Genomic DNA, 26,184 nt, shown 5'->3' with positions numbered 1-26,184 from the left:
ATACTTTTCGTCCGTGCATTGAAAAGGTTCGCCGCGGCACACGTCCAAAATATCGTATTTTTTTCTGCCCCAGCTATCGCGAAACATACACCACCCACCGTATACATATATATATATAAAGCAAATCTCGACCCGAAGCTGTTGCCCGAACCGAGTTTTCATCCCAGACGGATTCTTTTTTTCCTCTTTTCCCTTTTTTCCCCTCGCGAAATTCTCTAAATCAGACGCAGGTGCTATCAAAGAGAGAGCTTTTAGCCGACGCCTGGCTTCGCGCAAACACAGAAAAGTTGGGTCCCTTCCATTTACGGATACCGATAGAGAGAGAGAGAGAGAGAGAGAGAAGCGAGAGAAAGCGGCAGCGAGCAAACGCAATTCGATCGAGAAGAAGCGTTTTCGAAATCGAGGCTCGCGATAGAATTTCGATCGTCGTTGCACGAAGCAATTACACGAACCGGCGCGACGCTCCAAGGTAAAGTGGGTATCGAGTACGTGAGGAGAGGTTTTACGATCCTCTCCTCGGACCGTCACGATCGTAAATGAGATTCGACGAGCACAGCCGCCGATAGTTATCCCCCCACCCCCCTTCCCCCCCCTCGACGTTTCCTCACGCACGGTTGCATCGAGGTGCCCTGCCGTGGAAATAGAAGAGGGTACATACATATACATAGCGGGGTGGCTCCCCGAGAAGAGATACGGACTCGACTCGAGAAGGGGACGAAGGGCGGATTATACGGAGAAATAAAACCGGCTGCGAGAAAGAAAGAGTCAAACTAGTCCCTCGACGAGAGAGAAGGACGAACTAATCGTATCGAGATAGGAGAGGAGAGAGAGAGAGAGAGAGAGAGAGACGCGGAAAAAGAGGATTCCCCTGAACGCGTCGAAAGGAAAGGTAGTAACGCGGAGAAGAGACTGATGGATCGAGGGAAGAAAAAGAAAAGAGAAGAGAAGGACAAAGAGAAGAGGAGGAAGATGGAGAGCGGAGTTCCCCGAATCCCTCGTCCATCGGTAAGAATTTCAACCATCTGGCTCGTTCTATCGACGCTTCGACAATGTTGTGTCCTCTCGTACGCAACGAGCGCCTTGCACTCCCCACGAGGTCGCGGATAGTAATAAAAACAAAAACCTTCTGGCGTGTATAATCGCGTGTATACACAAACAGAAATGAACACAAAGGAGAAATTGTACGTTGAATTGTACATAAAACAGGCGTAAGACCGGTTTTTCTTCTCCCTAACGTACATAAAATATATATTTTCTTACGCATAGGTATTTTTTTTACGAGGCGGTAACTCTCTGCCTCGATCCCTCCGACTCGAATCGAAGCCTTGAATCGGTCCAAAAACGGAATATCCGTGGCTCACTCCGGTTTAAGAACGAAAGTGGCATCGATTCTCCCTCTCCCCGATCTCTTGAATGAATCGAGTCTCAACCATGGCACAGATACGACGCACTTACTCAGCGTGCCGCACGTGCCTGTTGTGCATACGTAATGCGTATTGACACGTCGAGTGACAGCACGCGGACCAAGTCACGCTCGTCGAATCGATACACGGGATCGGGAACGCAAGGGAGGGATTTCCAATACGCGATCGCAAGTATGGGAAAAATTTCGCGTCGAATCGGAATAACGCGATAAGTAACGCGAGCGAAACAAGAGATAGATAAGAAGGAAGAGAATGATCGTTTTCACACTCACCGGCAATGGCGACGAACAGGAAGAATATCCACATATCCATGAACATGCCGGCGAGGCGTAGCCGCAAGTTGGTCGTGGTCGTGTACTCGAGCTTGTCCATCACGCTCCAGGATTCATAGTTGTTGGTGTCGTTGAGATTCGGGTGGTGCGCGGTACGAGATTCTCGATTCACCCTCGACCTCGTTGCAATCGAGTCGAATAACACAGAATAACACACTGTCCGCGTAATTTCAACGATTCGGGAAAGAACACTAGCGGGAAAGTTGATGGAAGGGAGCCGTGTGTGTGTGTGTGGTGCGTGTGCGTGTGTGTGTGTGTCACCAGCGCGGAACGTGTGTCCTGACACACTCGTGTCCTTCCTTTACGAACCGTGGACGAAGCAAGCTCGTGGCATCGTTGCAGCGAAGGAGCGCGGCCGTTTCGAGGCGAGAGGAACGCTGGCCAACCAGGCACAGGCGTGTTGGATATGCGTTACAACGAACGAAGGACGGGATGGGATGCGTTCGGCTGCCACGCGTGTCCTCCTCTCTGCGTGCCTCTCTGTGTTACGCTTGTGTGTGCGCACGTATCATCAGCGTCCGTTTGGCGAGGTAGATCACGGCGAGAATAGATCGGACGGCCGGTCGTCCGGCTGGCGTCCCTTCCGGGCCACGCTCGCAACCAAGATCACGCGTTCGAATTATCGGTGGAAAGACGACACGAATTTCCGACGACGTAGCGCGAGGAGAGAGGAGAGAGAGAGAGAGAGAGAGTAGTCGCCGCTTCCGAGTGACGGCGTGCACGAGTACGGGGCGACCGTGGTCGTGTGCTCTCGCCACCGCGTTGCCCGGAGTATTGACCGACTCGGCTCGGCTCGGCTCGGCTCGACACACGGTGCGCCGCTCTGCGGCCCAGACCAGACGAGGAGAGATGCGGAGGGGGCGCCTGCCCTCTCACGACTACCGTACGACTGATCCTAGCGTGGCTGCGCGCGCATTTCGGCTCGTACGCGAGCGGCTCCGTCCAACGAGCTATACCTACGCTTCGTGCCGATTCGACGGGGGCCTTGGACTTCTTTTCTCTCCTTTTCTTTCCTCCTCCTTTTTTTTTTCTTTCTCTCGTTTTTTGCCCTTTTTTTCACCCTCCTCTCCGAGACCTGTCGTATTTCTTCGGCAACGCGCCGCGTTCCACGAGTAAACAAACGATCCGACTCGCTCGTTTCGCGTACGACTCCTCCGATTCTTTTTCCGCTCTCTTCGAAGCTACGCACAGGAATCGTGCCACGATCGGATACTACCCATTTCTCTTGATCGGTTAACAAAGATATCGCGAAACGGATTGAATCGTTCGCATCACTTCGCGGTGCACTGCGACGCACTTCGTAATCGTTCTAATCGCGGAAACGTTTTATCGTCTTCGATAAAGGCATTCTTCGTAAAAATGCATCCGTCTTGTCTTATCGGATGGATAATAAGAAAGGACACGATATAATTATTGCAGACGAAGAGGTGGAACGTAAAGTAAACATGATGTAACGCGTGAAACTTGATTACCAGCTCTAAAAGATTCCATTGATAACTCATTATCAATCAATGGCCGACAGAGAAGTACCGTTCGTGCGAAAAGAAGAAAGAGATTCGTGATGCAACGCGAAGTCGCGCCAATACTTCCATCAACTTCCATCTCCCGTGTAATAAAAATGCATTCCTCTTTCCAAACTTACGGCGAGAGGAGTAACGATAAAACAATGAAATCACAATGAATTCAAATATTTAACCGAATGATAAACGAAATCTCGGCCATGAGATCGAAAGTCCAAACGTCGTAAAACGTCTTCAAACTTATACTGCCCGAATAGCGTGCTTTACGATACGATACTACCGTACGTTTTTTACCGAAATAATCTTAGGTTGCGGGGACACGCTCGCTTCGAGAATACGAGAGATATGAGCGGGGAAGGATGGTCCTCGAACGGTTGACATAGGGTAATTCAACGTTACCGTATCCTAAACGTATCTGTCGCTAGTTTTATTCGACGATCGATACTCGATACCGTGGCTCGTCTACCGTGGAGAGTAGATTCGATCTGAGAGAACAGCTCGACGCCTTCCGCGCTTAAGAATCTCCAGATCCCCAAGTCGGATAAGATAGATCGGGATCGGGCAGGTTGTAGCGGGACGAAGAACTCGGGTGGAACGTTCAACCCCGACACGAACTTTCCTCGTCGTAGTATCCCGGGATAGTGGATAGAGATTCGAGGCCAAAAAGGGCGGCCACAAAGGAACGATCGTTTCCGATTTTATCTCGGCGAAACTATCGAGCCGTGAGTCCCTGCCCCCGCGACAATGGCGTCGAGTCGTGGTTACTCGCACGCGACCCAACCGAGCCAACAACCTAACGACCAGGGCCTCGAAACGCCCAGCGGGGTGCTTTTGTTTAACCGAGGCGTTTATTAATCAATCGCATATCCCCCCCGGCACATTGCACATTTGACGGTCAAATGCTTTTTTCGCCGCCTCTCAATGGTGAGGCGCATCCTTTGATCTGTGTGAGGAGGGAACGTCTTGTAATGAGCAGCCCGTAAATTCGAACGGACGTAATACGTACGCTGTTACAATGTAATTTGCCGTGCGCGACCAATGAAACGAGACAGGGTAGCTAGAGTACCGTGCTTCCAATTACACCGAGTCCCGCCATGTTATCCTTAACTCGTTACGCTCGTTCTGCTCTCCGATCGAACGAGTTTCTTCCCGAGATCCCCTACAATTCTTCTACTTCCCTACGTACAACGATGCCTATAATTCTTCAAATTCTTTTGTCGTGAAAAGAGCAAGATCAAATCAAGTAGGTGATAATTTTTAATAAGATGTTTTTGGAAATACGATCGTCGTGTGCGTGTACGATCGATGCAACGATTCGACGGCCGTATTGATTATAAAATTTATAATTTAACGCGCCGTATCGATAAGTCGACTCGATTCGTGATACGCCTCGAGTTTATGACACGTGGAATAATTGCGTGTACGAAATTAAAGCGTCAATTATGAATGCGACCGCGATATCAAAGGAAAACGAACGAAATGATTATAAATTACTCTCTATGATCTCATGGTTGCGCAATGCGGGCACACGCACGTTACTATATTTAACGGAATAACTATACGCGCTCGGAATATTATCATTGAAACATAAAAGTTAACGGTTGCCCGCGATCCTCGGCGAGGGTGAGGATTGGAAACGGATTAATCGGCGATAATTGAGGCAATTCAACGGCGGTACGAGTATTTTTGAAAGCGTTCGATGAGAGACGATGTCGTTCCAAAAGCAAATCTCTTATACACTGATTATACACTGGACGAGAATAATTCGAGGTATTAATTAAATCGAACAGAATTCGAACTTGGAATAACTACGCGGGACCAATATTGCTATCGTCGTCCTCGTTCGCGAATAATTAAACTTTTTTTCTCTCTCTCTCTCTCTCTCATCGCCCTCGTCTCTTCTAGTAATAATCCCGAGCTACGTATCGCTATGCTCGATACATTCCTGTTTGATTTCAGGTCGTAAAATTGATTGGAAATTTTGGAGACCAGACGATTCTTTTTTATTTCTTCCTCTTTTTTTTTTTTTTCCTTTTTTTTTTCTTTTTCTTTTTTGTAAATATGTGTCCATAATTTATTATCAATTGTGTACTCCATACAGTGACCTGCACAAGTAGCGACACGCACATTTTATACACACACACACACACACATTCACGCGCGTACGTCCAACAAAAAAAATATACATACGCCCACATCGCGTATACGCATAGAGAGAAGTGAATTATCATTACATATACATATACGTATAACACATGCACGCGTATGTAGCATACATACATATTTGTTTTTTTCTTTTACATATACAATGTATATATATGCCAGCATCTCTCGTATATAACTATCATTGGGGAGGAATTTTCGTTCTTCATTTTGTTCTTCATTCTTCAAAATATATATACATATATGTATAATATGTATATATTTTCGTCACTATCTATAGAACAAGAACGGTGGAGACGATCGTACTCCATCTCAAACTTATATTAACTCTCTTATTATGCGTAGTTCATTGTTTTCTGTGCGTCATTATATGATCTTTTTTTTTTTTTTTGTTCTTTCTATTAAAAAAATTAACGACAATAGCTATGTGTACTGTATGTGCGGTATTCGAATGTGTTAATAGATAACTAGTCAATACTGGGAGAAAACGAGAACGAAGTCAGAGATTCGCTGCTCAAATATTCGCTGAATGAATCACGTTGATCGTTTCTCCTTGTAACGAAGTTTCGTCAATGTATCTTATTTCGATTCGGCCCCCTCGAAATTCATTCAAATTTAAAATCCTCGCCTCCTAGATTGGCAGATGAAAGAAAGACGTATTTTATTTATAATTCCAACTGACTTCGATGACTCGCACAACCACAGCGTTCAACTATATACTTTGCGTCTTCTCCACTCGGTATCACAATGATTCAACGTATTGACTATTTCATTTAGATTAATCTTCTTCTTTGCCTTCCCTTCTTTTTAAACGTTCTGAAAGTTTGTCGCAATGAACGCCACGAGCGTTCGCGATTTCCCTTCTCCAACGTCGATACGATGCGTCTCGATCGTCGTATAATTTTCGTCGTTGAACTACTCGTTGAAGTATTCGATTCAATATATGCGATATATGCGTGTGTATCGTCTCTATTTGTGTCGTACATATTGCATATGTAACCACAGAGATGAGCCTCTATTTTTTTGCACAAACCTCTCTCATGGACGGCGATAAAAAACGTAGCGCTTTTGTTTACAGATTACATATTACAACATGCGAGGAACGCTAAATCCTGAGTGTCTAAAAATTTTCTCACAATATCCACGTATATTATACATTTCTCTCTCACTCTCTCTCTCTCTCGTTTTCTTATTATCCCCAATAATGATCGCTGTTATAATCATTTCTTAATCCTTAACGCGTAATAGTATAATTCATTCGTAAAAAAAAAAAAAAAAAAACAAAAAAAAACAAAAAAAAAAAAACAAGTTCACAACGGAACGAAACAACGACTTTACATCCATCCGAGGCCACTGGGGCATCGTTCGATTAATAATTTTAATTGGATCTACGCAGAAACGTTCTTTTGTAATATCATTATTACAAACGTAGAAATTTCCAATTGATCGGGTGAAATGGATGGTCCACGTTTATTCGCGAGGCAACATTCTACTATCGAATGAACGGGCTTTAAATGAAGCAGCGCGATTTGTTTCACCTTGCGAGAGAAATGTGTACATGTAACCCGTATTAATATCGCGCGGACAATACATCCGCGCGCGATGCAGAAATCAATTCGGTTTGCCCACACGTTCGCTGAATTTCGTGGATGGACAATAATAGTAATGTACGCTAGCGTACAATTTGCAAATTTTATGCAGAACGATATACGATTCGCGAATATCCTCGTACTGAAACTGTAACAACGGAATCATCAAGTTTGTAATGTTCGTAAAAACGTTTCGGCAAAATTTGTACAATTGTTTATTCGTGCAGTGCAATTTTAGACTACGCATTGAGCATACTCCAAATCTAAGAGAATAGATTAGCTGAAATAACATTCTTAATTTATGAACCTCTCATTGGCGAAACGGAACGGAAAGTATCAATAGAGCAAAATAGTCGTCGTTTTCAGTTCTTTTTTTTTTTTTTTTTTTCATTTTTTTTCATTTTTTTTTTTTCTTTTTTCTTTAATACTTCGTTGCACTTCGACGAATGATATCTATGCAGTTTTTCTTTTTTTCTTTTTAACGAAGAATATTATCAAATCTAAATCTGTCCGACGTTCAACTGGTCATAAAATACAATAATCGCTTTTTTTTTTTTTTGTTATCGTTAAAGAATATCGAAGTGGATTTTCTACGTATGGCAACTAGCCAGATTCCTTCGTTATTCCCCTTCATCGTTTACAATACAAATTATTTTTATCTCAAGGCAAATATGTTTCACTGTTAGAATTAATCGGTGGCGCCAAGATATTTTTGCACATCTTGTGCGTACATACCATTTAATACATATTATTATTCAGTTTCACACCGTTCCTACGTATAAGTAAAGCACTTTGTGCGTACACTAAAATATGATACTGTAATCGAATCTCGATAAGAAACATAAAGATATTTAAGATACTAAGCTGTATATCGTAAAAAAAAAAAAAAAAAAAAATGAAACATAGTTTCTTATTAAAAAAAAAAAAATCTAAAGCAATTAATAAACTGCTTTTTCGTCTCCTATTTTCTCAACATATTTCCGTATTCATTACAAACAACGTCATTAACAATAAAGAAATATTCATTGTGTTATGTTGCGAATTATATTTTACGTATAAATTTTACGATCCGTGAATAAATTCTTTCGATGAGAAAGTTAAAACTGCAAACGAATACTTATTATTATGTCCGTATATCAACGGAAAATAATTAAACGAGCCATTCATGTCATAATCTCCTCATTGATAATCTTATAATTTACAGTACGTATTGAGTACGTAAAAGATATAAGACGAATATTATGCACGACAGATTGCAACGTTCGAATCCGTATAAGCACGAAAAATAATTCACTGTTTGATACTTGCATTCACATATAACATTAAATTTCATTTACACGCACAATTCCCTTTTCACGTTTAAATACTAAGATAGGCCATGGCATTATTTCTCCAATATACGTAAAAAGGTCTGACATAATTAAAATTCGTACACTGCACTCGCACAATAGAGAAGAAACATTTGGAATCTATAAGATAAAATGAACGAAAAGAAATTGTTGCGACAAATTTTTTTAAAAAAAATTTTACTTATATTTCAAACGCAATATATCGTTCACTGCACATCCTTCTTTGTAATAATATAATAATCTGTCGACTTCCTGGCTAAACTTAACACTTCGAGCAATATTTCTTGCACTCGAACACGATAAATATTTTATATCAGACCTCTGTAAATATGAAAGCCAATAATCTAATAGCAAAGGCAATACTGTCTTACGTTAAATACTTCATTCCTGATTCAAAATATTTATTATTCATTAGGCTCCAAATACCTAATGTATATTTATTGACGAAAGAGAAACTCGTTGTTAATTTAAAGAATAAATTTTTCCGAATATTATTATTTACATCGCTACAAAAAGACGATAACTAAAGATTTATAAAAATAAATAATAATAAAAAATTTTTATACGAATTTAATAGAAAAAAAAAATATAATAAGAAAAAGAACAAACAGATTTCGAATATTTCAAGAAAATAATAAACTATCAAGAAATGTATTATTTAAATTATGGAAGAGAGATATAAAAAAAAAATCATCTTAATTAAACAAAATAAATAAAGACGCTTGAAGCTATAATTTGTCACTGCTTTAAAAAAGGAGCTGAGTCAATATATGAAACTATTATAGTCATTTCATGACAAGATCTTATTACGTGAAGAAGTAAAAAGATATCTATAGAATTATGCATTGTGCAATAAAAAACGCTCAATTCCATAGTGTTTTTTCGATGGTAAAAAATTGATGTATACGCGCGTACTGAGACGTGGTCTCATATTATCGTGATGATGAACAGTCAATATCTCCGATAAATTTTTTCAATATTTTAAATCTTAAATCGATATTGAATTGATTTTTTAAAAAATCTAGTTTTGTTTCGGAGATACGTAATATTGTTTTTCTTTCGATCGATGCATTTCTTATCGTTACTATTTTGTACACTTATGTTACAAGGGTGGGATTGATGCTTATTAATACTACGAACTCATATATGAATTGACAAAAAAAGAAAAATGTACGAATCATATATACCTATATACGATGGAGGACAGAAGACCCATTTTTTCATTTTCCTTTTTTTTTTTGTTTTTTGGCAGGTGCGTTTCACTTATTATGAAAGAAGTGATGAAAGGTAACGTGTAATCATTACCCAATTCATTTCAACGTTTTCAAGGTTTATAAAAGATTACATTTCCCCGAACGTCTTCGTTTCCTCCGATTTTTTTCCAATTCGGCTGGAGGTTGATTTCTGATAATACGAACGACCTAGAGCAAAATTATTCAAATCCCTTAACTATTTTTATCTACATATATATATATGTATGTATCACTCTTTTTAATTTTTTACTTCCTACCTCATGGAATGCAGCATCTACATTTAATGGCGGGTCTTTGGCAGAAGTTTCAATATAAGGTATACCCAACCGGTGAGCCAACTCCCTTCCCTGTTCCTCTGTAACTTTTCTCAAATGTACCAAATCAACTTTATTGGCTACCAGAAGCATAGGATATACATCTCTATCTTTTACCCTAAGTATTTGGGTATAAAAATTCATGATATTTTCATAAGATTGTTTATCAGTCACAGAGTATACTAATAGAAACCCATCACCCTTGCGCATGTATTGTTCACGCATGGCACTGAATTCTTCTTGACCAGCTGTATCTAACACTGTTAGGTACAAATAAACCTTTGTACACATAAGAATGTGTTATAAAGCTAATACAATGCACTAAGCGTAATCCAAAACTAGCGGATAGTAGAATTAAATGCAATAAAGCAAGTAAATGTTTTTACTTAATGATATGACTTACCATCTAAGATGCACCATTGTTTATCTACCTCTGTATGTTGAATATAACTATCCTCAATGGTAGGATCATAGTCAGTGACAAATAATTTTTGAAAGAATTGTATAGTGAGTGCACTCTTTCCAACACCTCCATCTCCAACCACGACCAATTTGAAGGTCATAAGGTTGTCATTATTAGGGGGTCGTGTCATACCGCCTCTTGTTCTCCCACCCCCTCCCCCACTGCTCTGCTTTCTTCTGCCTATCCTGTCAACTCTTCTAATGTATTCTTAGTAGCGCGTCTGCTCGTGAATTATCAAGTTTCAGTCTATGACTAAGTGCCCCTGAAAGGGTTAACTTACATTAGATCAATGAAATTATCAATCTATTATTTACTTAATATTCGATAGATTCTAACGTGATAGTTCTGTTTACATGAATACGAAAACTAAAAAACTAAAAATTTTACAGCAACGAAATGTAACGGGTGTGTCAATTATACTTAATAAGATAAAATTAGACGAGAAGTTTCCAACATCCAACTAGGGATTGGTAGACTATACAACAATAGTTGGATTGTCTCGAAATAATATTATTATATAAAATAAATGATACTCGCCTTACATGATCTGCCACTCCTGTTTCACGTTCTTCCAGCTGTCAGTCTGGGCCACTGTGCGCAACATTCGTATCTATGTGAAAAGTATGTTTGTGTAAGCTTTCAACGTAGTGTCGTATACAATAGGTCTTGTATACTTTTACGACCATGCGCGCAGCATAGGTACTCTAGCGGCATATCTTGCAATTATGCACTACAGGGATGCCAACAATTTTTAAACTAGCATAATATATAAATAGAAATGTAATTTTAAATAAAAAAAATATTGTTATTTCCAAATATAAAATTTTAAGAAATTACTTAATAATTATAAAGATATTTATCTATTATATTATCTACAATATCTATTATCTATTATGTTTATATATTAAATATATACGCATTACAAATAATTTCACTATATTGGCAAACTATATTTTCTTGTATTCTACTTCATTCTATAGCTTAAATGTATATATATATTATATATATATATAATATATAATATATATATATAAAATATAAATAATACACGTGTAATTTATATAAAGTAATTAATAAACTTCTGTATCTATATCGTTAAATTAATAATTAAAACTTTTTATATAAATTCACATGTATTTTATTTCATGACAATAATTTCAAGATTCATTAAATATTTTTGTATTATTAATTAAATAATATTAATTTTTGTAAGTATAAATGTTAATATCTATCGTTTCTAAGCATTAAGTTTAAATTTAATTTAATATATTTCATTGATGATTTCTAATGATGTCTTTTTAAATTTTCATATTTAATCAATCACTTATTAATTTGGAGGTTATGTTCATAACCTTGATTGCATGTAAACAACCATAAATAATCTTCATCTTTTTAACAAAAAATAAGATAAAATATAAATAGTATAGAAAATATAAATAATAAAAATTAATTAAAGTTAGTTTTTGTATATTTTTTATAGTCATAAACTAAAAAGATATTACTATGGATGCTGATTTATATGATGAGTTTGGAAATTATATTGGTCCTGATTTGGCTTCCGATAGTGAAGATGAAAATGAATATGGAAATGCTGGAGATGAAGCAGAAGATAGAGAACGATCAGATGAAGAAATGGAAGAAGACAAAGATGAAACTAGAGAGCAATCAGATCAAGGCAACTCTATGGCAGTTGTATTACACGAAGATAAAAGATATTATCCAAGTGCTTTAGAAGTTTATGGACCAGAAGTAAATTGAATAATTATATTGCTATTGTTAATCTCATTATTAATACATTATTTAATATATTATTAATTACATTATAGGTAGAAACATTGGTACAAGAAGAAGATGCACAACCATTAGATAAACCATTGATAGCACCAACAAGAAAACCAAAGTTTCAAATAAAACAACAACAACTTCCAGAAACAACATATAGCATAGAATTTTTAGCAGATATGATGGATGCACCCCATCTCATACGTAATGTTGTTCTGCTTGGTCATCTACACCATGGCAAAACTACTTTAGTTGATTGTCTAGTGAGACAGACTCATCCCTATCTACACAGTGTTACAGATGAAAAACCTTTAAGGTATATGATAATAATAAATGAATAATTGCAATTAATATTTTTAGTTGGAATATATATATATACATAATTATATTTTTTTAGATATACAGATACATTATTTACGGAACAACAGCGAGGAGTATCGACAAAAGCAACACCTGTAACTTTACTGCTGCAAGATGTGAAATCAAAATCTTATCTTTTAAATATATTCGATACTCCTGGTCACGTAAATTTTTCTGACGAGGCAACAGCAGCAATACGTTTATCCGATGGTGCGATATTGATCGTCGATGCTGCTGAAGGGGTTATGTTAAACACAGAACGTTTATTAAAACACGCGCTTCAGGAAAAACTTGCGTTAACAGTTTGCATAAATAAGATAGATCGACTCATTCTAGAATTAAAATTACCTCCGTTAGACGCGTATTATAAATTAAGACACATTATCGAAGAAATTAATGGACTCATAGCGCTATATTCGGATTCTGAAAATCCATCTTTTGTATCCCCTGCAATCGGAAATGTGTGTTTCGCGAGTTCAGAGTACAATGTCTGTTTTACTTTGAAATCATTCGCAGCACTTTATGCTAGAACTCATCCCACTCTTAACGCTAATGAATTTGCGAAACGGTTATGGGGAGATATATATTTTAACTCAAAAACGCGAAAATTTACAAAAAAACCACCGCATAATACCGCACAACGCAGCTTTATCGAATTTATTCTTGAACCATTATACAAAATTTTCGCCCAAGTTGTTGGCGATGTTGACACAACTTTACCTGATGGTTAGTGAAACCTTTATAGGTTAGGTTATTGAATTTTCCGTATCGTAACGTATAATTTCTGATTTAATTTCACAGTACTAGATGAATTAGGCATAAGACTAACATCGGAAGAAATGAAAATGAATATTAGGCCTCTGTTGAGGTTGGTGTGCACACGCTTTTTAGGAGATATGTGCGGATTAGTCGATATGTGTGTAGCTCACGTTCCCAGTCCTCAATCGCATGCACCGGTTAAAGTTCAACACGTATACACAGGCCCCATGGATTCACCTCTCGCGCAAAATATGATTAATTGCGATCCTAATGTTAGTATACGCGAAATATTTGAATCACGTCTATTTCACACGAGAATCTAACACGAAAATGATATTTACAGGGAAGATTAATGATTCATAGTACAAAAATGTATCCTACCGAAGATTGTACGTTATTCGTTGTCCTTGGAAGAGTAATGTCAGGTACACTCGAGGCGGGACAACGCGTTCGCGTATTAGGCGAAGCGTATTCGCGTACGGATGAAGAAGATTCTCGAGTTCTGACCGTGGGAAGATTGTGGATTAGCGAGGCACGCTATTCAATTGAATTAAACAGAGTTCCCGCAGGCAACTGGGTTCTTATCGAGGGTATAGACAGGCCAATCGTAAAAACAAGCACGATTACTGATCTCACAAATTCAGACGATTTACATATTTTCCGCCCGCTAAAATTCAATACACAGAGCGTGATTAAAATTGCTGTCGAACCTGTCAATCCATCAGAATTGCCAAAAATGTTAGATGGTCTCAGAAAAGTGAATAAAAGTTATCCTTTGTTGGGTACCAGAGTCGAAGAAAGCGGCGAACACGTCGTCTTAGGCACTGGTGAATTATATTTAGATTGCGCGATGCACGACTTGCGACGTATGTATTCGGAAATCGATATAAAAGTCGCAGATCCTGTCGTTGCTTTCGCTGAGACGGTGGTAGAAACGAGTTCTCTCAAGTGTTTCGCTGAAACACCTAATAAACGGAATAAATTGACGATGATAGCCGAGCCACTCGAGAGAGGCCTTGCGGAGGATATCGAGGCGGAACATGTTAAAATCACATGGAACAAGTAAGTGTAAAGGGCCTATATCTCGTCATTTACAAAACAAAATGTGTCCATTTTTACAGAAAACGATTAGGAGAATTTTTTCAAACGAAATATGACTGGGATTTGCTAGCTGCGCGAAGCATATGGGCATTCGGTCCAGACGCTACGGGTCCTAATATTTTAGTTGATGATACTTTGCCATCGGAAGTAGACAAAACGTTATTGAACAGTGCTCGTGATGCTATTATTCAAGGTTTTCAGTGGGGAACTCGAGAAGGCCCTCTCTGCGAGGAGCCAATTCGAAACGTGAAGTTTAAAATTTTGGATGCCGTAATTGCCCAAGAACCTCTTCATCGAGGAGGTATCTAAATACTATTGTTTTTTTTTCTTTTTCTTTCTTCTTTTTTGTTTCACGAACAAAATTAATTTTTTCTTTTTTACAGGTGGCCAAATAATTCCAACCGCCAGAAGAGTAGCGTACTCTGCTTTCCTCATGGCAACGCCCAGGTTGATGGAGCCATATTTATTCGTCGAAGTTCAAGCGCCTGCGGATTGCGTATCGGCAGTTTATACTGTACTGGCTAAGAGAAGAGGTCACGTGACCCAAGACGCTCCCGTTCCTGGAAGTCCCTTATATACTATCAAAGCGTTCATTCCAGCAATCGATAGTTTCGGATTCGAGACCGATTTACGAACTCACACGCAAGGCCAGGCGTTCTGCCTGTCCGTATTTCATCATTGGCAAATCGTACCTGGCGATCCATTAGACAAAAGTATTACGATTCGACCACTCGAGCCACAACCAGCTACACACTTAGCTAGGGAATTTATGTTGAAGACAAGAAGACGGAAAGGGCTTTCCGAAGATGTATCTATCAATAAATTCTTCGATGATCCTATGTTACTCGAATTAGCCAGACAAGACGTTCTACTTAATTATCCATTATAAACTATTTCTAAGTAATTTCAACTTTAATATGCGAATTTATCCATACACAATAAATAATTAATTTTATATAATAATCTGTCTATTGTGTTTATTTATGCCCATCTTGTTCTATTTCCTTGCTCCTCTTTATATCCATAAAAAAATATCATATAGATGAAAAGAAATCTAATTATATTTTTTTACTTATATTTGAAAACGTTTCTTGACATTTATCAACATGCGACATGCATACGAAACATTTTCACGATAAAAAGAAGAAACGTTAATCCTATAATTATATATGGTTATAAATAAGAGTGTTAAAGAATGTGGAATATATTGCGAAAAACCGTATTCGAAAGTAGATTGCAAATAAAAAAATCGATATTAACACCAATTCTACGTATAAAGTAAAATCATCAAATATCGAACAATTATATTATATCTACAATAAAACTTATATTTTTTTATTACTCTGATAAAACACATTCGGAAAATCAATAACTATTTAATGTTACTTAAGATACTCTTCAAATAAGGAGACATATTTCCTAGGCGTTGCTATTAAAATGCTCGTGCATTCGATTTGTTGTGTTCGATTTAAGATAAAGTTAATCATTTGATATGAATTGAATAACATAAATATCATAAGTAATAAGATAAAAAAAGGAATAGAAAATCTGAAATGTTTAGCATATGTCGAAGATGGAAATTCGAGATGGAAATATAAGTATTGGTCGGGCAGCGCGCGCAGATAATAGGCGGAGTCGCAACTGCGCATAGTCGAATGGGAGGTTAAAGTGGTCGGAGCTTGGCGCCATTTTACCTACTGTGGCCATGCCCATTCGTCCGCCCATCAGCGTCGATCGACCAAGAGAGTTGTACTGCCTTGATGGACGCAAAACCGGGTTCGTTCAGCGACTGTCTCTTTTCAAGGCGATGTCGCTAAAGCAGACTACCGCGTCGCCGCCGATCGATCAGTCGACTTCACGTACTTCTCTCTCTCTTTTCCCTCTCTGAAATCCATGCTGCTATATATGCACAATCATGTTTTTTTGACGCTTGATTTTTGTAATGAGGCCGAATCTTCAAATGAAAGTTTCTAGGCCTTATTCCAAAGAAACGAAGCCATTTTTAAACGATTAATAATCTGTTATACGGCGCTACAACGTTTTACAATTATATCATAAATGTAAAGTGAACAACTCAAAATTGTAAAACTTTTTTTACAGCGTTTTACGAAGAATAAAATTGATGGCAGGATCTATCAGTATTAAAAAGATATGACACGGATTTAAAAATTCGTGTCAAAAGACGTGCGTTAAAAATACTTAACATAAACAATTGAGATATACAAATATACAATTGAAAATACGCGAAAAAAGCGTGACACGGATTATTTACAATAACATGTGACGTGTTAACAGAGGACACTGTTGGTGCGCAAGATATTTCTCGAATACGGTTCGGTGGCTTTCGTAGCGCGTTATCGGTAGACGGTGTGCTTGTATGCGTAACTATCGTCGTAACTAGAATAACGCCTTTACGATCGTATAGCCACGTTTGCCTTGTTTGCCAACCATGAGTGCCTCGTTTCTTTGACATACAGATCGAAGTTACGAAACTAGATGTCTCGATGAATCGTTAATCGAACACGTTTAATAAGCAACTTCGATGTCTCATATTTATTAACACGCAGTGCCAGTGTTAAATTATGCTTGCGTATTTATCGCGTGTATTCGTCGATATACCAATTATTATCATAATACGAGACAGATTGCTGTTCATAATAGTTCGAAACCAGTATTTTATGCTCGATGCGCCGTGACTGCATTCAACGCATCTAATAATTAGAGCAACGTGGAAAGGGATTGTATTCGGTCCAACGAATTCCACGTACTAATTAACTATGCATAATTTGACGATGATTCCTTTTGAATTTGAAAATACAAATAATATTTAAACACTTTAACCTAACCTTGGACTAACCGTCTATTCTCATTTCGAAGCAGGTAAAGAAAGAGATTTGTTTTCGTAGAGATTAGGTAGGAACGAAAAAGAAAGGAAAATACTGGAAAAAGAACCGTTGCTTTCTCGCGTCGGTGAATAAAGGTGAAACGATCCAACGGTCGATCTAACTTCGAATCGATTAGTTCTTTTTTTACTAGCATACACCGTCGATCGATAAGGAACGAAATCGATCCTCGATTTCAATGATTCGATCAATGATGAATTTAACAATGAAAGGATACAAAAGGTGAAAACAGTATAGTAGAAATAGGAGAGAGGATCGGGCAAGAAGAGGAAAGGTCGTAATCACGGAAGAGGACGAGGTCGGAACAGGAAACCGGCTGGTTCGTCGACGCTCGCCGACGCTCGGCGTCGCTCGTGCGGCTCCGTCGTAACGAGGCGGGGTTTAGGCGGGGTCGATACGAACAGAGCCCGTGTCTTCCCATCGTTTCCGTGCAGCGTCGTTCTAATCGCACCGTATCGAAAAGTGGCAGCGACTACCGCCGCAGTTCGGCGCCACCGCTGCACACACTTGCTCTCTTGTTGGCCTCCACCGCCACCGCCGCCGCCGCCACCACCACCATCACCACCACCACCACCACCTCCATCATCGCCACCGCCGCCGCCGCCACCACCACCACCAGATCCTCGATATCATCGTGCATCGTCGCACTCATTCGAGAGTCGGCCGAGTGCACCGAATCGAGTCGTGGCCAGAGAGAGCGGTTACGTTACGTCGAGTCGCGAGACGAGACCCCGTGAGTCCTCTACGGGGAGGGGGTAGCGCGGAGGGGAAGATTGAGCGAGAGACTTCGAGGGGGGAGTGTGAGAGCAAGAGAAGGAAGGAGTGATACAGGCGAGAGCGCGCGCGCGCGCCTGTCGACCCACCGGTCGATCGACAACCACGTCGTCGACGGGACAATCACGACGACGACGACAACGGTGAGGAAAATCGCGGTGCACGGGGATAGTAAAGACGAGATCGAGTTATTCCTCTCGATTAGAGCGAGAAGGAGACGAACGTAAGAAGAACGACCAAGGAAAGGAGAAAAACTTAGTAAAGGAGGAAGGGGAAAGAGACGAACGGAGAAGAGAGAGAGTGTGTGTTTGGAAGAGCGAGGGAGAGGCAAGTATCGTGAGGAAGGAAGGAAGGAAGGAAGGAAGGAAGGAAAGGAAAGAGAGAAAATCGGGTCGAAATCGTCGGACATGTGCGCGGCGCTGTGCTCGCAGGCAGCAGGGACGTGATGGTACGTAGCTCGCAGCGTGCAAGTTATCAGGATTGCTCGCGGTCACGGGTTCGTGACGACCATGGTGAGGAGTGCGACGGCGTGAGCGACGACAACGAGCGCGCTATCGCGAGAGAGAGCCTCGGGGCGCCGCACGCCGACGGACGGAGCGGCGTTGCCACCTCTCTTCGCCCGCTGCCTCGCGAGAAGCGATACGGCAACCAAGAACACCGTCGTTGCCACGTCCGCTGTTACGTTCCGCTGCCAGCCGGGACGGCAGCTCGCTGGCCACGGCGACCATCTCTCTCGCTACGCTGGTAAGCACCTACACGTAAGCCTCTCTATACCGCCCTGAAACGTGTGGTAGTCGCGTGAATCGACCGACAAGACGGTACTACACTCGGTGTATAACTCGCGATCCTCTGCCGAAGATAGGAGCGGTGCCCGCCGCGATGCTACCCGCGAGATCCTGTTGCCTGGAATAGCTACCGTGGTTCTCTCGGACCGGTACGTCGACGTTCAGCGCAAAAAACGCTCGAACCGCCGATGTTACCGTGGCAACGCTCCTATCGACGATGGCTTACCCTCGCGATTCTCGATTGTCGTTCTTTTCGTTTTTTTTTTTTTCTTTCCTTCTTTCAGTTTTCCCTTTACCGCCTCGCGATTCGATTCGCTTCTTCAGCTGGTAATTTCGCCGTACGTCGTGAAACGTGATCAGAATCGTAACGATGAATTATTCGTCCAAAAATTTGGATCACGATTCTCCCGAGAATCACGTCAACGTTAAAAAAAACCGCGACGTACGCGGTGAACGAATTAGGTGGTCTCACGGGACTTGGCGCCAGACCTTTCTCAAGTTCGAACGCCGAAGCCCTTCTACTCGTCCTTTCTCTCTCTCTCTCTCTCTCTCTCTCGTTTTTCCTCTCGCACGCTCTGACTTCCCTTTTCCTCCAATTCCTCATTACTCCTCGCCATTCTCGATGACTCCACTGACTCGTTTATGTCGTACATCCGGCTTTTGGACGGATCATTCGCAGAACGAAGTTTGTGAAACGCGAGCAGTTGAGTCATGTCGTTGACAACGCAGGTGGTCGAGCCTTTCCTCCTTTCTTCGAGTTCGTTAGCCATGCGCAGTGACACTTGGCCTCTGTTATTATCGCGCGGGAGATCTGTGCGCGCGAGCTCTAAAAACCTAGTTTTTCCAGGCCGACGTGGTCGCGTGACTGGTTGGTTTCACTGTCAAGTACCTTTCACGCGAGATCTTCTCGTTGCTCGTCGCACACATAAAATGCGCCATTCTATCCCCGTTCCTCGATCAAGAAATTTTCCTTAATGTCCTCGCCAGGATAACTGTTGATCCAAAGAAGGGAGGGTAGCAGGAAGGGAAATTATTAAGGGAATAGGAGGGAACCGATTTTGATGATTTTTGGATATGTTGCAAAAATCGATATTTTAAACAATATTTTTCCATTGCTTTTTCTTTTTCCTAAACACTTACGTACTTTGTTAAACACATGGCGGCTACTATAGCGGATGAACTAGTCTAAATACTTGCTCATGAATGATGATAGATTTAAAATGGAAATACAAAATAATCTTGAGCGATCGAAATTACAATGATACGTATTAACATAATTCTTGATATTTATCTGTTAATATTTATTTAGTGACAAAGAATCAGTGGCACGTTTATGCACGCGTCGCGAACGCGTATCTACGAGAGAAATTCTATGTAATAGCAGCGATCTTTTCTTGCAAATTGAGGCTGAGCAGCGGTAATATGCAAAATATTGTTCAAAATATTAATTTCTGCAACATTTCCAAAAACTATCAAGATGGCGAGGACCTCCCTATTTCGAATAATTAGCGATTTTTTTCCATCATCGTTCAAACAAATTTTCGCGAAAAGCGAACTTGCTATACCGCGCGCGAAATCAAATTTGTCCGCCCGATATTGTTTTAAATATCCATTTTATGCTCGTCAACAGAGACGAGCGTTTATATGATCGAGAATTATATTATCGAATATTGGTGAAGAGATAAGTAGGAAAAGAGAGAGATAGAGAGAAAGAAGGAGAGGAGAGAAGAGAAGAGAAAGCATCCCCTTTAAGAGATAGACCTTAAAGGCACGGCGTAACTCGTTTCTCCCCTCTTAGATTTCACGAGATATTTCATTATTCTAAATATATCGACGGCATGTACGAGTCTCGCGTAAATGGAAATCGCCGCTTCCAATGTATCCTAATGTGATTACGTGCGTGTGTTTCCCTCCCATTCCCCCTCCGTGCGCGCGACTACCTGCATTTCGGAATCCTCCAACCATTATTAGAATGCACATCGATATCGCTGTTCCCCGTATTAATGCGTACGATACGCGATTTAATTTTAGATAAGCCAAAGATCGCCGATCTCTGACTCGTTCACTGTCACGCTGGATAAATCATAACAATACGTATAAATTTTTACAAGAGATTTTACTGCGAGAAAAGTTAGGTTAGAATTTTCTTAGAACGACGCTATGAACGGAAACGTGTTGCGCAGTTAATTAAAAAAGTATTTAATCGTCTTGCTCTTTGGTCTCGTGGATTAACAATCGGATGGCACAGCTGTTTCAGAACCGAGTAGCGACATGGAGGCAAAGGAGAGGGAGAAGCCGCTGGTTAAAGACTTGAACGAACATATCGTATGTCCTCTGTGCAGAGGCTACCTCATAGATGCAACGACTCTCGTGGAATGTCTGCATTCTTGTTAGTATTTCTATCGATCAGTAGAGATTCTCGTCTCGTTATCGAGAGAAGAATTTTTCACGGATTCGATGTCGTCGATTCATTATCATTAATTTGCAATGGAAAAAAAAGGTTCAAACAAAATCAAAGTTATCTATATCGTTATATATACATATCGTTCGGTAATAACGCGTGCTGTGCCGTACCTCGAACGGCTGTATCTACTTCGCGTGCGTGAAATAGTCCATCCGTTCGTCTGCCCTTCTGGCGGGGTGCTAAATTCGAGAAGGGTGACTAACCGCCTCGCTCGTGGTTCCGCGCGTTATTTTTTTAATATAAATACTTCCGACCGATGAGAAAATTTTGAGATTTACGACGATATTTTTTTTTTTCACGAACCGATAAAATCAACGCGATGAAAGAATTTTTTGCCCAACGCTTACGTAACGTAACGTGAAACGTTAAAAGCATCGAACCGATATTCAGTTTGCAGAGGTTGTATAGTGAGACGGTTGAGCAGCGGTGCCAGAGCGTGTCCCGTATGCAATGTCGCAACGTCTCCGCCACTCTTGCCGGACGTAAAGCTGCAACGACTTGTATATCTTATGGTACCCGGCCTCTTCCGCTCGGAGCTTGAACGAAGGCGTCATTTCCGGCTGGTCAATCCACAATGCCCACCTTTGGCCTTACCCCTGGGCGCCCTAAACTTAACCTTGGACGATTTCGTCAGCCTAAGTTTATGCGAGCTCGATGAACCGGAAGGAGAGGCGGCCGTTCACGAACCGGAAAACCGTGCCGGGTTACGACATCGGACGAACGCCGATCAAACGAAACAGGAAGACACGATTCAGGTTAGAAATACTCGATACCTTAAGTGTCCGGCAGGAGTGACTGTTCGACACTTGGTGCGATTGCTTATGCTGAAGAGAGGATGGGAGGAAGCGAATTCTCACGGGACGAATGTCAATAAGATCGAGATGCTGTGCGAGAAGAGCAACGAAAATCGACGAAATGGCGCGAAGACGATGGTTTTGGATCAGTCATGGACGCTACTCGATCTCGCCTGCATATTTGGTTGGAAGAGAGTGAGTTTCTCAATTTTCTCTCTCATTTTTCATTAATCTCCTTTCTTTGTCGATCGATTTTATAATATATATATATATATATATATATATATATATATATATATATATAATGACGAGTGTTCGTTCATTTCGCGACAGCCTTTTATCATTTCCTGTTACATCGGTCACATACCTCCTGAACATCATAAACTCATGACACGTTAGATACAATAGGGAAAGCGATAACTTTTGTCGTTACAGGAAGCGCCTATGAAGCTGTTTTATCGCGTGTTACGTAAGGAGGATATTGTCTCCGTTTCGAGCGAGAACTCCTTCAACGACGAGACGACAACCAAGGATACCGCGACAATGGAAAATATTCAACGGCCACCGACACCACCTCCGAGTCCTAAGCCTATCCAACAGTGCGAGGACGAGGCCCATAAAATTTTGGAGAATAACACGGAACCGTCTCAATCGTCGTTGAAAACCAATTTGGAACGCGACAAGGAGCCGAAAGCGAAGAAGCCCCGATGCAAGGTAACACCTGTAATGAGAACACCTAATCTTGTATCGATACAAGCCAACCACGCGCCGGAAAGTTCCAAGTCGAAAGAATTGGCGAAGCTGGAGCATCGCAAGCACAGGAAACGACGAAACAAACGGGTGATCGCCGAGATCACCACCACACCGCGGGAGGATTTATTGAAACTGAAGGTTCGGTTAACCCCGTGCCCACCGAGGATCACGTCGAGTAGCGGAAGTGGCCAAGCGAAAGAGAAATTATTACAGATGAGGGCCGTTAGACGGGAGAAGATCAAAACTACGACGATAAATCAACAACGATCGTCGGGCACGTTGGCTCGCGAGGAAGGAGGCGCGAGTACGAAGGAGAATATCGGAGAGGCGGAAGAGACTATTGAAGAAATAATAGACAGTATACCTGACGAGGTTGTTCGAATCGCACAAAATATAACTACCCAAGGGGAAGATGCGTCCGCAGCAGCGGAAAGGGTGGATCAAAGGAACGCATCCTCGACTGGTTGCAAACCACCGGCTAAGAAGGAAGAAGGTGAAGCAGAAGTGTTGAAAAGAACGGAACAGATCGAGTCGGAACGCCCGAAGAAAGACGAGGAAATTCTGCGACGATTGGGTCTGGTGGCCGTGAACGAAGCTGGCGACAACTTCCGGGACAAAGCGAGGCAACGCGTTCAAAATAACGGGGAAAAGATGGATAGTTTGGACAGAGAGAAGCTGGAGAAACAATTACGCGAGAGCAAAGCGAATCGAGTGAGAAGTTTGTTGGCCGAGAAACAGATGCGCGACACGTTGAAAACGATGTCGAAGACAAAGGAAGAACACCCTGCACCCTTACCGGTCAACACCCCTCCGAAAAAGAAAGGCCCGCCCCCATTGGCGCCACTGAGGGTCGCGAAACCTTCCGGTTTTGCCGCGTCGAGCGCCATTTTAGAACCGAATAACTCGAAATACGAGATCCCATTAGATCTAAGCAGCGGCGGGACCGTGCACAATAACGTGCTCGATCTGTCTGCCAATTTATCGGCCGCTAATTTCTCCTTATCTCCTTCCTCGTCTTCGTCGTCTTCTCCTTCGTCCTCCTCCTCCTCTTCGTCGTCGTCGTCGTCATCGTCGTCATCGTCGTCGTCGTCGTCGTCGTCATCGTCGTCATCTTCCTCGATCTGCTCCATGTCCTCGTTGAATCCAAGACCACCACGGCCGCCTATCACCCCGGCAAGTTTATTACGAGGAAAGGCGAAAGATCTGGATCAACGACGAGGTCAAGATTCCAATTTAATGACACTTTCTGACGCAGCTGTTTCCCTGTTAAGTGGATGCATCACCGATGAGAACTCGGTTGATTCTTTGGTGCTCAGTTCAGCTAATCTCGCCAGCAAAGTGGCCCTCCGAATACCGCAACCTCATCAAAGAATCTCCGGCTTTGGAATGAAAATCAAACCGAATCTGAGCATCCGGCACATCCCTAATCCTCAAGCTGTGGTAGCGTCGCAATACAGAAATCAAAGAGTCAGTTACTTCAATTCCGCCTCGCAACAACCACCGTAAGAAGAATTATTTTTCACTGACGAAACGCTCGATTTTCCTCTATCCTTAAACTTTGTTTCATTACTTCCTATTATTATCATTATTATTATTATTATTATTACTATTATTATTATTATTATTATTATTATTATTGTTGTTGTTGTTATTACTTAAAAATGCTCCTATGGAAACAAGATTCCTACGTGACCAATCCAAAGGCTGTATGTTACCATATATATTTTCACCCGCTTCCTACAATGTTTCTTAAAACATGATGAATTTTCGTACGGGCATAAAGACGCATGGCAAAACTTAAATAATTAAAACGTTAACTTTTGAGAAAGAAGAGAGAGAGAAAAAATGATAGGAGTTAATAAAGAAAGTAGACATATTTACTTTCGAAGATTACGATAAGAAAATTTTCAAAAAAAAATCGTTCAATGCGAGATTTTTACATTGAGAAAAAAGAAAAGAAAGAGAGTATACATATTAATTACAAATTAGTAACGAGTTTTTTATCGTGTGTCTTTTTGCTCTTAAATAAGAATCAATGGCGGTATCCAGACCGTTGTTATCTAGATATATATAAGCTACGTATGTTCGTAATGCATGTATGTGTGTCTATGATCAACTATGATTAAAAAATGCAAATTAATACCTACTTAGGCCCAAGCTGACAAATTAATTTACGAAAAGTGTCGGCAATTCGACGGTTCGCTCTATTGGCAATGATAAAACGGCTGACAGAGATATATTAAACGTAGTATAACGTATGGTTAAGGGTTGTAGTGATGAGGATACCGGATGAATGATTAGAATGGAACGATGGATGGATGACGGATAAGCTTTCTTGTCCCTTCCCTTCCCCCCATATGTTGTCGCTCCTTTTTTAGAATCTTAGAGAAATATGTACTTCATAGAGATGCCAAAGAACGCCAGAGAACGTGTGCAATGTATTAGTGCAATTTAATTATCGTCTATCATATAATATAATATATTACAAGCGATTTATTGCGATATAAGTCCAATTTCGTGGCAAAAGGTGAATACTAGTCGTTATGGCTAAAAGTATGCGGCGACCTTCTAAAAAATTGGACAGCTCGAAGAGCTTTGCAAAAGAAAAAGGAAAAGAATGTTTTAACGTACGCTCGATTCGCTGACATCGAGAGGTACTGTTGAATTGGGAATTTAAATATACGTATGCATTCTCTAAAGATCGTACGTATCATATGTAAGGAAGTTTTTATTTTATAAAAGCGTAAACTCATATCGCTGTTATTGATTTAAGAATGATATAAGATTATCGTGCGATAATATATATTTAATATATTAATATATATTATCGTCGATGGAACGCTTTAAAAATATTGAGAAAGAAAAATTAATCGAGTGCGTTGGAAGCTCGTTGTGCGTGATATACGATTTTTAATGCTGTATCGGAATTTGTACAGTCGAATAGAATTGCCCCCGTATAGGACAGCAATAAAGATGAACTTGATTTGAAGGAAATTTTAAATAAAATGTTTACTAGGAAACAAAAATCCAGATCCTACTCGAACGATCAAAATAATTCGATGTTAACGCGGTATGCACGCATCGATCGAGCGTACACGTTGCGTAAAAAAAAAAAATTTTTATGATATCCAATTATCGAATGAGTCAAGGTGGGTATGTAAAAAAATAAGAGTTCAAACGTTTCTAGTCGAAATATAAATCTTGAAAAATAGAGGAAAGGTGCCAATAAACGAATGGAGAAAAATGAATGATGTCAAATCGCGATAATTCGCGACGAATATAATTCAGAGATTTGAATTAAT

General features: G+C 40.6%; 4 protein-coding genes across 9 annotated transcripts in view; 2 read left to right on the top strand and 2 right to left on the bottom strand.

Annotated features, from left to right (window-relative positions):
• dtn (transmembrane protein 132C dtn) overlaps window positions 1-5,121 on the bottom strand; it is a 54,924-nt gene extending 49,803 nt beyond the window's left edge. For all 3 annotated transcript variants that reach the window (XM_086907856.1, XM_086907857.1, XM_086907858.1), the window contains exon 1: window positions 1,697-5,121. In XM_086907856.1, coding sequence (XP_086763982.1) covers window positions 1,697-1,796 — 100 coding nt within the window. In that variant the 5' untranslated portion in view covers window positions 1,797-5,121. The remainder of the gene's footprint in view (window positions 1-1,696) is intronic.
• Window positions 5,122-5,255: 134 nt separating this feature from the next.
• On the bottom strand, window positions 5,256-11,079 carry LOC100863921 (ras-related protein M-Ras). 4 transcript variants are annotated; one of them, XR_001112395.3, is made up of 5 exons: window positions 10,945-11,079; window positions 10,348-10,669; window positions 9,888-10,204; window positions 9,565-9,798; window positions 5,256-8,698 (listed from the first exon to the last, which is right to left on the bottom strand). XR_001112395.3 is itself a non-coding variant. In XM_031917829.2 (4 exons), the coding sequence occupies exons 2-4, from the start codon at window positions 10,535-10,537 to the stop codon at window positions 9,709-9,711; spliced, it is 597 nt and encodes a 198-aa protein (XP_031773689.1). In that variant the 5' UTR covers window positions 10,538-10,669; window positions 10,945-11,079; the 3' UTR covers window positions 5,256-9,708. The 4 variants fall into 4 exon arrangements, 3 of the variants coding, with proteins under 3 accessions (XP_031773689.1, XP_012344512.1, XP_086763985.1); XM_031917829.2 differs by having other exon boundaries at window positions 5,256-9,798; XM_012489058.3 differs by having other exon boundaries at window positions 5,256-9,798; window positions 10,950-11,059.
• Window positions 11,080-11,424: 345 nt separating this feature from the next.
• LOC100863795 (116 kDa U5 small nuclear ribonucleoprotein component) lies at window positions 11,425-15,372 on the top strand. Its single transcript, XM_012488943.3, has 8 exons — window positions 11,425-11,615; window positions 11,888-12,156; window positions 12,234-12,505; window positions 12,587-13,275; window positions 13,351-13,580; window positions 13,652-14,370; window positions 14,430-14,710; window positions 14,793-15,372. Exons 2-8 carry the CDS (start codon window positions 11,911-11,913, stop codon window positions 15,296-15,298), a joined length of 2,943 nt encoding a protein of 980 aa, XP_012344397.1. The 5' UTR covers window positions 11,425-11,615; window positions 11,888-11,910; the 3' UTR covers window positions 15,299-15,372.
• A 2,596-nt stretch (window positions 15,373-17,968) lies between these two features.
• On the top strand, window positions 17,969-25,876 carry LOC100863675 (uncharacterized). The gene is made up of 4 exons (XM_012488953.3): window positions 17,969-18,830; window positions 21,120-21,260; window positions 21,726-22,324; window positions 22,565-25,876. The coding sequence occupies exons 2-4, from the start codon at window positions 21,143-21,145 to the stop codon at window positions 24,386-24,388; spliced, it is 2,541 nt and encodes an 846-aa protein (XP_012344407.2). The 5' UTR covers window positions 17,969-18,830; window positions 21,120-21,142; the 3' UTR covers window positions 24,389-25,876.
• The last annotated feature ends 308 nt before the right edge of the window (window positions 25,877-26,184 follow it).

Source organism: Apis florea, unplaced genomic scaffold (genome assembly GCF_048593485.1).
Source record: "Apis florea isolate Af1SG1 unplaced genomic scaffold, ASM4859348v1 contig_2989_pilon, whole genome shotgun sequence".
Classification (NCBI taxonomy): domain Eukaryota; kingdom Metazoa; phylum Arthropoda; class Insecta; order Hymenoptera; family Apidae; genus Apis; species Apis florea.
The sequence above is the reverse complement of the archived record's forward strand: the minus strand, read 5'-3'. Positions and strand labels throughout refer to the sequence as shown.

Bases quoted from the DNA above. Each gene is read 5' to 3' on its own strand.
- LOC100863675 (XM_012488953.3), top strand. From the start codon at position 21,143: ATGGAGGCAAAGGAGAGGGAGAAGCCGCTGGTTAAAGACTTGAACGAA. The intron at 21,261-21,725 runs GTTAGTATTTCT...ACCGATATTCAG, and splicing joins CGTGGAATGTCTGCATTCTT to TTTGCAGAGGTTGTATAGTG. The intron at 22,325-22,564 runs GTGAGTTTCTCA...TTGTCGTTACAG, and splicing joins GCATATTTGGTTGGAAGAGA to GAAGCGCCTATGAAGCTGTT.
- LOC100863795 (XM_012488943.3), top strand. From the start codon at position 11,911: ATGGATGCTGATTTATATGATGAGTTTGGAAATTATATTGGTCCTGAT. The intron at 13,276-13,350 runs GTTAGTGAAACC...TTAATTTCACAG, and splicing joins TGACACAACTTTACCTGATG to TACTAGATGAATTAGGCATA. The intron at 14,711-14,792 runs GTATCTAAATAC...TCTTTTTTACAG, and splicing joins AGAACCTCTTCATCGAGGAG to GTGGCCAAATAATTCCAACC.
- LOC100863921 (XM_031917829.2), bottom strand. From the start codon at position 10,537: ATGACACGACCCCCTAATAATGACAACCTTATGACCTTCAAATTGGTC. The intron at 10,205-10,347 runs GTAAGTCATATC...TGTACCTAACAG, and splicing joins ACAATGGTGCATCTTAGATG to TGTTAGATACAGCTGGTCAA. The intron at 9,799-9,887 runs GTAGGAAGTAAA...ATTTTGCTCTAG, and splicing joins TAGATGCTGCATTCCATGAG to GTCGTTCGTATTATCAGAAA.